At 42.0% G+C, this 10,665-nt stretch overlaps 1 protein-coding gene and 1 long non-coding RNA gene across 2 annotated transcripts in view; both read left to right on the top strand.

Annotated features, from left to right (window-relative positions):
• The window catches only part of LOC117495065 (fibronectin type III domain-containing protein 7-like), a 7,534-nt gene extending 2,884 nt beyond the window's left edge, over positions 1 to 4,650 (top strand). Inside the window, exons 5-9 of the mRNA XM_034146122.1 lie at positions 2,141 to 2,404; positions 3,075 to 3,329; positions 3,402 to 3,659; positions 3,983 to 4,237; positions 4,574 to 4,650. Of these exons, the coding sequence (XP_034002013.1) occupies positions 2,141 to 2,404; positions 3,075 to 3,329; positions 3,402 to 3,659; positions 3,983 to 4,237; positions 4,574 to 4,650 (1,109 nt within the window). The remainder of the gene's footprint in view (positions 1 to 2,140; positions 2,405 to 3,074; positions 3,330 to 3,401; positions 3,660 to 3,982; positions 4,238 to 4,573) is intronic.
• Positions 4,651 to 6,063: 1,413 nt separating this feature from the next.
• On the top strand, positions 6,064 to 7,281 carry LOC117495240. Its single transcript, XR_004557168.1, has 3 exons — positions 6,064 to 6,103; positions 6,587 to 6,623; positions 7,104 to 7,281. It is a non-coding gene; the product is annotated as an uncharacterized LOC117495240 (long non-coding RNA).
• The last annotated feature ends 3,384 nt before the right edge of the window (positions 7,282 to 10,665 follow it).

The raw sequence follows: 10,665 nt of genomic DNA, 5'->3' as shown, positions 1-10,665 counted from the left end.
ATACATACTACTGAGTAGCAGTTGAATGTTTGAAGTTGTTTCAACAGTTCAATTTTTTTAACAGTCTCACTGCGCGGGAAAAACTGTCTCCGAATCTTCTTGTCCTTGCCAGGATGCTGCGGTAAACGTCTGCCGACGGCAACAGAAAGAACATTTTGTGGCTGGGGTGATTGGGGGTCTTTGATAATCCGTAGTGATTTCTTCCTGAGCCGCTGGGAGTAAAGGTCCTCCATGGATGGCAGCTCGTCCTGGTGATGTGCTGTGCAGTTTTCACCACCCTCTGTAAAGCCTTACGATCGAGGTCGGTGCAGCTGCCGTACCAGGCCGTCATGCTGCCAGTGAGGATCCTCTCATCGTGCACCTGTAGAAGTTGCAGAGTATCCTGGAATCCATTTTGAACCTCCTCAACTGCGGAGGAAGAAGAGCCGCTTTCTTAGTGATGGTGGTGGTGTGAAGAGACCATGTCAGGTCCTCAGTGATGTGGACCCCAAGGAACCTGAAGCTTTTGACTCTCTCCACCGTAGTCCCATTGATGGCGATGGGGGCGTGCCCTCTCCCTGCTGCTTCCTGTAGTCCACAATCAGCTCCTTTGTTTTGCTGATGTTGAGATGGAGGTTGTTCTCCTGGCACCAAGATGTCAGGTTTTCGACCTCCTCTCTGTATGCCGTCTCGTCATCGTCTGTGATCTGGCCGATGACGGTCGTGTCATCAGCAAACTTCACGATGTGTTGGAGCTGTGTGTGGCCACGCAGTCGTGGGTGAACAGGGAGTAGAGGAGAGGGCTGAGCACGCAGCCTTGAGGGGCACCGTGTGTTGAGAATCAGGGTGGAGGATGTGATATTTCCCACCCGCACTGGGGGTCTGCCCGTCAGGAAGTTCAGGATCCAGTCGCAGAGGGCGCTGTTGAGTCCGAGGTCTCTGAGCTTGATGGCCAGCTTGGAGGGCACAATGGTGTTGAATGCTGAACTGTAGTCAATGAACAGCATTCTCACATATGTGTTCCTCTTCTTCGGGTCCAGGTGTGAGAGGGCAGTGTGGAGGGTGAGGGCTATGGCGTCGTCTGTGGACCTGTTTGCTCTGTAGGCAAACTGCAGGGGGTCCAGAGATTCAGGGAGGGAGGAGGTGAATAATTTGACTAACCGCTCAAAGCACTTCATTATGATGGAGGTGAGTGCTACTGGGCGGTAGTCGTTGGGCAGGTGATGATTGTCTTTTTGGGGACAGGAATGATGGTGGAGTGTTTAAGACATGTGGGGACTACAGACTGCAGCAGGGACCTGTTGAAGATGTCTGTGAACACCTCTGCCAGCGCTGAACTGCACACACCCTGAGAACACGGCCAGGGATGCCATCAGGTCCAGGAGCCTTGTGTGGGTTAACCCTTTTAAAGGATTTACACACATCTGCCCTATTTAAAACAAAAGGGCAGTGTAGCTCCTGGTCCCTCTGTACCTCCACAGCCTGGCTGCTCTCAAAGCGTGCAAAAAACTGTTTAGCTCATCTGGGAGAGATGCGCACGCAGACACTCCCGCAGCACCCCCCGCTGCTCCTTTGTAGTCAGTCATTGTCCTTAGTCCCGCCCACATATTCCTAGTGATTCCTTCAAATGATTATCATGGGATGTAGCCTATATAAGCTACAAAAAACATAACTGAAGTTGTTTGAAATAGTATTAAAACCCTTTGTTTCATAAAGGAAACTACTCCATTTAAGAAGTTCTACATTTGAACTTGGGCGACTCCTAGTGGTGGTATTCAAAAAGACACATAGGTAGCACTGGTCTTCTCTGGAGTGTCTTATTTGTCCACAAAGACTTATGCCATCACAAGAATACAAAAACTGTACAAATAGAACTAGTTATAAAGCCATGTTTAAATAAGTGTTGACATGTAAACAGTCATTTGATGCTGAAATAGTGGGTCTCTGTGTTGGTTTGAACTATATAAAATATTTTCAACCTCAGGCTGTGACATCTATATCTAAGAACGGCAGCCATCTGATGAATACAGTATTATTAGTAATAACGTTTTCCTCACGAAACATTACTGGTAAGAGTAATTTAGAAACTATTACTCTAATTATACTACTCTACTCTTTATGTGTACTTTTATCTAATGCATCATTGGGCATGTTTTCACAGGACCTCCTGTGCCATCTATTGCCAATTTCTCCATGGTGATAAATAACGGTTTGGCCGGTATCTCAGTATCCTGGGAACGGGATGAGGGAGTCTTTGGGTCCTTCCAGTACCATGTGATGAGCGACCAGAACCTCACCTGTAACTCCACATCCAGCTCCTGCACCCTGTCTCCAGTGGGCTGCGGAGAGGTACACACCGTCCGGGTCAGCACCTCCGACGAGGCCGGGCCCAGCGACCCATCCGGCCCCGTGGTGTTCATCACCTGTGAGTATTAGACTACATTTAGTTCCGATCACACTTGTGAACTATCTGTTTGTAATAGGGCACCGTAGACATATAATGAGCAAGCTATAATAATGCAAGGAGTATTGGATTAATCACAAGACACTGTATTAGGTATAAGTGTTGGTTGGTTGGAAGTTATTTAGTTCATTACATCTTATTTAGCATCACTTTTATCCAAAGTTACTTGGACTTCGATCCCATAAATGTGACTACAGGATCAATTTGAACCACTGATCCTTCCATTAATGGATTATCAAAATTGATTAATTTTAAAGTTGACAAATCTATTAATCTTTGCATATTTATGATCTGTTTACGAGACAGCTATAAGATAATTCAATCTCCACATTCTCTTCAAACATAAAATACATAAAAAGCTTTTTCTTCCCATCAGAAGAATTCTTAATTTTCTCATCAATTTAATAGATAAATCTAATATAAAATAAAACCGATACTTTGAACATACACTTCGCTACAAGAGTTAGGATTACATTTAGTTGTTTAATGAGAAAAACATATGTTATGTAGTAATTCTAGCATTAACACATTAGTGCTAGATATGGATAAAAAAAAGATGGCGGCATTAGTTTGCTCTGAAAACCTCTGTCATTAAAATATGACTAAACTCCCTGCTGTCCTGTCCGGTCAGTCCCCTGCCCCCCACAGTCTCTGGCTGTTGTGGAGTCGACAGAAGGAAGCTGCACGCTGACCTGGGACACGGTGACTTACGTCGACAGCTACACAGCCTTCATCAAGAGAGGAGACGGTGCAGAGGAGAGCTGCAACACCACCAGCAGGAGCTGCACCTACAACTGCACATGTGGCCACACATACCTGATGTCTGTGATGGCCTTCAACCAGGCTGGCAGCAGTCCTGAAGGACAGGTTCTCAACTACACCACCTGTAAGTAGCCACTGAGGGGACAGATTTGAATTCATGATGTTCTGTGTATCACACCCCCTGTGTGTCCTTCAGTGGCCTGTTGTCCAGAGGGTGTATCCATCTCCGCCGTGAGCACTGACACGTTTGAGATCACGTGGACGGCCTCTCGGGGGGCAGAGCTGTACCAGACTCGAGCTGCAGACAGTTCAGAGGTCATCCTGTGTAACGACACGGCTCCGGTGTGCGCCCTCTCTGACCTCAGCTGCGACAGTTCCTACAGCGTGGTGGTGACACCCTGCAACGACATCAGCGGATGCAACCGGGCATGCAAAGCTCACACACAAAGCACAGGTATGAAACGTGTGCCCACATGTATCCAGCAAATATCCAGTTACATTTTTAAGTTGTAACGTTTTCCACTTTATTTCATTTTCAGATTTCCCATTAAACAGCAGTAAAACATCAGTTAAAAAAAAGTTTTGAATGACTTCAAATGCTTGATATCTAATATTATTAACTAGACTGGTCATCAGAGAGCTATACAGTATCTTTTAAAACTACACATAGGCCTACAGCCACTTCATTAATTTCACATCCATTCCTCATGTACTATATGTGGAGTAGTCTCAAAGGTTTGATCATACTCTCAATTCCTCTTCTCCTCCACCCGTCAGCTCCATGCATGCCGATGAATCTGATGTTGACTCGGAGAAACTCCTCCTGCTTCAGTGTCAGCTGGACTGCAAACAACAGGCTTGCCAATTACACCGTGACAGCGTCGGGAGATGACGGCACACGCACCTGCAACACCGACGGAAACGGCTGCGACATCACTGACCTTCCTTGTGGCTCTAACTTTGAAGTCAGCGTCATAGCAACCAGCCCCGCAGGCTTGGGTTTACCCAGCTACTCTGAATTTTCGGAAACAGGTGAGTGGTCAAAAGTTTTGATTGAACCATTTTAATATAAAGCACAGGCAGGAATTAAAAACAACAATATAATAGCATGCTAGTGACGTGTAGCGCCACCTACAGCCTCAAGAACACCTTCAGGGTTCCTCAGCATGGAATACCAATACGAACACAGATATATTTGTAATAAAAACTGATTTCTTAGTTAATATCAAGCTGTCTTTTGCTCTTTTCTGCTGTAACAAATGTAAATTCCCCTCTGTGGGACGAATATAGGTATTCTGATTCTGATTTTGATACAGATGGTAGTTTTGTGTTCCAACCCTAAACCACATTTATCATCCTCTTCTACAGGACCGTGCTGCCCGGTGGATCTGACAGTGGATCAGGTGACGCAGGCAATGAGCAATGTGTCATGGTCTCGCCTCTAAAGGGGGGCGCAATACATGAATCACTTCCCTAACATCACGCGTGGTCAGCCCACTGCCACACCATGGACCCCCCACTGCCTCATGGGATGCATCACCTGTGGGACCAACTACAAACAAACCGTGCACATTCCATGGAGGCGATCAGCCACAGCGGGCGCCAGTCAAACTGCTCCTATGAGGGCTTCTTGCTCCAGTAAGTGATTGGGATTTTCTACCAATGAAAAGAAAATTACTTTGGCAATTGCTAGTTTATCTACCAGAAAGCACTGACATGACACTTTTATCATTAAAAAAAAAAAAGAAGCAATACATATCGAAGATGATTGTGTATGGTATGTATCTATATAAAAATAGGAATCTGTTAATAATTTCAATAAAATTGGATTTGAAACACTTTTATATTTATTTGTACAAAAGGGTTCTCAACTTTTTGTAGTTCTTTTAAGATTACAAAAAATGTTTGAGGCCAAGCCTCCAAACCAAAACAGTAAAAACATAACATTACAAAAATAGTTAAAAAAAATGTATCTGCTATAAAAAAAAAACTAGAAATAGTTTGTAGCCTACTTCTATTAATCTAACCATTTAGCATTATCTTCGTGGCCCAATAGATGGCGCTCTGACACCCACACAAAACAGTAGAGTGCATACCCTTTTTGTAAAACAACACAACAGCACTTTAAAAATTCAAAGCCATTTATGACTGCTTTGTTCATGTGCGTCAGGAATTAACATTTGACAGATCGGTGAAATATGTTTCCAAAATTAAAACAATTTTTGTCATGCTCTCTTTGAATGGGCTGGTTATCTTTCTGACATTAAAGCCACTGCAGAAAACCTCACTTCATCTCTCTCTCTCTCCCTCAGGTGCCTGCTGTCCATCAGGCGTCCCGGCTCTATTGGGATGGCCCACAGCTCTCTGCGGGTGCACTGGCGCGGTGCTGGCAGCAGCCACAGCTACGTCACAAGAGCTGGTGGGCAGCAGGGGAACAACTACACCTGCACCGCCTCCCCCGGGGAGAGCAGCTGTGATGTTCCCAACATCCAGTGTGTGGATGGTCTACACTGTGGGTGGGGGCTCCGCTCACACCAGAGGGTAGCAAAGTCCTCTCTCTTCTGCGCCCAGAGGATCTACTCGGAGTAGGATTGTGACATCTCTCTCAGTTGTTTATGATGATAAATAATATAGGAATTTAGTTTGGAGCTAATGTGTCCTTTTGTTTGTTATATTAAAAGTTAACCCTCTGTTTATTGCTCTTAACAGAAAAAGTTTTAGCACTAGTGCTTTCTGTATTCGGGAGCACAACAGTAGTAAGACGATTCAAGCACCACAGGACAAAAAAGGTGGCATAGCTGAATCATTAAAAAAAATGATTGACAACATTTTGACTGAATTTCAATCTTTTTTCCCCTGCCCTCTCAGTCTCTTGCGCAGGCAGCAACCTTGGTACAGGTGAGTGTTTATAATATGCAAAAATATATTTATAACTATTTTAAAGGTGGGTAGGTAAGTTTGAGAAACCGGCTCGAGATATACTTTTTGTTATATTCCATGGAATGCTCTTAACATCCCGATAGCAATGAATATCTTAAGTGCTTTGACAAAAAATCCATAACAAAATGTCATCTGTGGAAGCCGTAATACTGTAAAAAGCACGACCAATCATTTTAGCCGGCCCGGCTAAAATAACTGGATGGCCTACCTGCCTGTCAGCCTTCCATCTGTGCACAAACTTATCTCGTGCCCTCATTGGTCATGTGCACGTTCGTGTGTTGGAGGGGCTCTGTAAGGAAGTAGCAGATTTTTTTCCGGTTGTGTATTTTCAAATTCTAGCGCACTTGAGCTAGTTTCTCCAAAATTACCTACCCCACCTTTAAGAAGTTAAATTATTATTTTTATTTTTCGCTAATGTCATTTCAACCTGTTGTTCTGCAGTGATATACAGAGGAAAGAGAAGCGTGGACTAGATATGGTAAGTAAAAATACGACAATACAGAAATATATTGCGTCTCACCTGTAGTGGAAGCTTTACATAGCAGCAACTGCTATAGTGGTTGAATAAGAAGCAAGCAGAAAGTTATGTGAAGCCAGTGAGCTTGCCTCTTTGAGACCAGCTTTTAAACATCACAATATAATTAACCATATGTGTGACAATAAAGCAAGCTAAAAGATGACCTTTTATGAAAACACCAATATTAAAGCAACACAGGCACGACATGAAATTTGAACAGAAACAAAACTCTGATATTGATATCTCTTACAGTAAGACATAATCAAGTATATTATACATGTTCAGCTATAATGATGATTCCCTCTGCTGGTCACAATAAAACATTATTTTTATCAAAATCTGAAAACTTTGACTTGACACTCTGCTGTTATAAGATGTAACAATTTACTTGATGAATATACATTTCTTCAAACTGAATGTGACTGAATCTCTTCTCCACAGACGCAATACCTCCATCTTCCTTTTTCTCCTCTTCCTCCTTCATCAGTCCCGCACCACTCCAATAAAGCTAACTCGTGGATGAATAGAAGAACGACTTGCCTGCACTGGACAACATGCCTGTGTGTTGTCCAGTGGTGATAGTGAAATCATTTTAATAATACATTTTAATGTGTTTTTATGTCTGTATCACTGATAAAACAATACCCACTCTATTCCGTAAACTATCTTGATCAAGCACTCTAAGAGAGTGCATATTTTTGCTGCTCATAATAATTATCATGAGGCAAAATTCACAATGTGGACATGAAAAATGTTAAAAGTACCTCATGAACAAATCACCATATTGACAAAAAGATCAATTGGCAAAAGAGTAACAGTGCCCAAGCAGACCTTGAAGAATATTTTGCCCTTCATTTTCTGAATAATTGATTGGATGGTTGGCCAAAAAGTAAATAATAATTGTAGGACCGGCCCCAAGTAGGAAGCCTCCTGAGGATGAGTGGCGGACGGTGATCTGTGTCACCTCATCATGTGTTCTCAGATGAATTCAACTGTTTGTGATATGTGTCTCTGTTGTTGTGAAAACCTGATTCATAGATCAGTAAATAAATAATTCCGAGCATCATTTCTGTGATGTGTGGTTTATTTTGCCCATAGATTTGTGCTTCAAAATCTTGTTTTTGTGCCAAATTGTGGCAGACCATAACTAGTGTACCTACTCCAATACTTTTAACTTCCCTCGGTTTGTTTGATAACTTTGAATATACATTTTAACTACAAGGTATTATTTATATTTAATAAGATCAGCTTCAGATCTATCCATCAGATTCAATTATAATGCAATATATATTCTACCGAAACGGGCCTTTATATAATGAGGTCTTTACTTATCTTGTTTGTTAGTAGTGTTCACATTTACTTTCTATCTTTCTTACCTAAAAGAATAGTGAACAAAATTGTTACCCGGCCACACTTTGGACATTTTCTTTTCCTGCTACAAAGAAAGTTGTCCGGCAGGAAAGTCCTTTTGTGTTGTGAATGTGTGCTTTTGGCAAGTTTTCATAACTGGTCTAAATGCTCAGACACCTTGGTGAAAATTAATCCTAGTTGTAATACTGAAACTAAGCACATTTGCTTCAGTGTGTTGTTCTGACCCCCCGGGGCAATTTACTAACAACATTAGTCCTTATTTAATTGTAGAATATTTAAAGGTCACCTATTATGCAAAATCCACTTGTTCATGTCTTGTATACATAACATGTGTCCCCTCTGTGTACAAAGATTGTGAAAGTTTCAGGAAAAAATATTTGCTAACTTTTTGTCCTAATCCATTTATATAAAAACCTGTCTGAAAATGAGATCAGATTCTGGCCACTTTATGATGTCATAACGATTTGTTCTTCCATCAACACTCACAGTTTCTAACAGTCCTATTCTACCTATGCAGAATTAGCAACAGGCTTCTGCTCACCTTTGATTTTGGCCCTGTGAGTATTGATAGGAATCCGGAGGAGGTCTCCGCCGTCCTTCAGTCCCTCGGACTCGAAGTCGGGAGTTCCCAATCGTCTTTTTGGAATCACGTCGTGGGCCCACTTTAAGACCTGTAGGTTGCCAAAATTAGACACATACCATTCTAATCACTTAATAACAACCTCAAAAGAGACAGCTGATTGGCTTGATAAAACACAAATGCATGACATTATGATACGACATGGAAAGATATCACTTGGATGACTGAACCATTTGCTTCAATTGGACCAGAGCTGCTAAAGTCATTTGTAACAAATGAATCAAACCATATGTAAATAGTATTGATTTATACAGCAACTAAACCCTCAATGCTTTTGTTTGGGGTTGGCAATCATTTTTAAATCTAGATTAAAAGCTAGCTACATTTGTTTATATACCCTTACCTAAGTCTAGGTAACAGATTGTTCGCCTTATTCTGAAAGAAAGAGGTGAAATGTGCCAACGTGACGGCCATCTTGGTGTTGGTGACGTGTGCGAGACCAGAGATGTAGTTCATTGAGCGTTTCACACAAATAAATGTGTACTTCACAGTTTTAACGACACATTTAAATTTTGACTTGCAAAATTATCTTTTAAATTGACAAACATGTGTAATTCGTGGCATAATTGACATCAATACATAATTTTTCCGAAATAAGGGCTGCAGTCGAATAGTCCAAACATCAGCTCCTAAATTCTAACCCTATCGTCTATTCCTTGACCTCTGAGTGAAACGTCACGGGGTTAAGGGATAGTGGATAGGAGAATTCAAAAGGATTTAGGAGAAGAGACTGCAGTGCTTTGAGAATCCGACTGCACTTTCACTATCCAACGTGTTTATGATGCGGCCAGCGGACGTCATAAAAGGTGCGTCTGCTGCTGTGGGGAAACTATGGAAACTACAGTTTTTCTATACAGCGGACTACAACATGGATGTTTAATAAGAACGAGGGACTACTGTAAACTCATCTAGAGACTCTGCACCGTGCTCTGATGCTGTTTTATGCTTTATGAACGGGGACAACAGAGAAACATATTCTTCATCATGACCAAAGTTGGAATTGAAATAAAAAGGAAAGTGAAACTTATGCTCGTCACCCTCTCCCTCCGGTCCACATTAATACAAATGATCCCAAGTATACGTATGATTGTATGAACTATGAAAAGATCTTAAAATCAATACAAATGTATTTATTATAAACGTTAGTCCTTAACATCTATCACTGTGTATATCACCATTCAAACATCTTTTAAAAGTTGAACAAACCCCACACAGCTCAGTAAAGACTGTGAAATGTTGACTTTATTTGATCATTTCAGTAAAAACTAACATTCATATTTCTCTTTTTGATTATAATACTGATGAACGTTCAAAACAAAGCACTTTGGCAAGTTACCACATACGTTTTAAAAAGCTTAATAAGCACCGTAACTTTCATGATATCATTTCTCGGTCATAATCGGTTGTTTCCGTGAATGGCTGAATGTTGTGTGACGGCAAATGCTGCGGCTGCAAGGCATTGTGGGGCAGCATTTTCTCCTCTCCTTTCGGCTAGGGAGGTCCAGTGGTTCCTAAGCTAAAGGAGGTTATAAAGGAAGTTTGAAACCTCCTTTCCTTTCATTTAGAGAATTCGAACGGCACTTATCATGGCTGCCACTGAGGTACTTCCGGGTCATTTCACTCCGTTAGGAAGGTTCCTAAGCTAAATGGACTATTCGACCGCAACCACGGGTTGCGGTCGAATAGTCCAAAAATCAGCTCCTAAGTTCTAACCCTATCGTCTATTCCTTGACCTCTGAGTGAAACGTCACGGGGTTAAGGGATAGTGGATAGGAGAATTCAAAAGGATTTAGGAGAAGAGACTGCGGTACTTTAGAGAATCCGACTGCACTTTCACTATCCGACGTGTTTATGATGCGCCAGCGGAGGTCATAAATGTGCGTCTGCTGCTGTGGGGAAACTACAGTTTTCTATACAGCGGACTACAACATGGATGTTTAATAAGAACGAGGGACTACTGTAAACTCATCTAGAGACTCTGCACCGTGCTCT

Source organism: Trematomus bernacchii, unplaced genomic scaffold (genome assembly GCF_902827165.1).
Source record: "Trematomus bernacchii unplaced genomic scaffold, fTreBer1.1, whole genome shotgun sequence".
NCBI lineage: Eukaryota > Metazoa > Chordata > Actinopteri > Perciformes > Nototheniidae > Trematomus > Trematomus bernacchii.
Note: the sequence above shows the minus strand (reverse complement) of the source record. Positions and strands in the feature narration are given on the sequence as shown.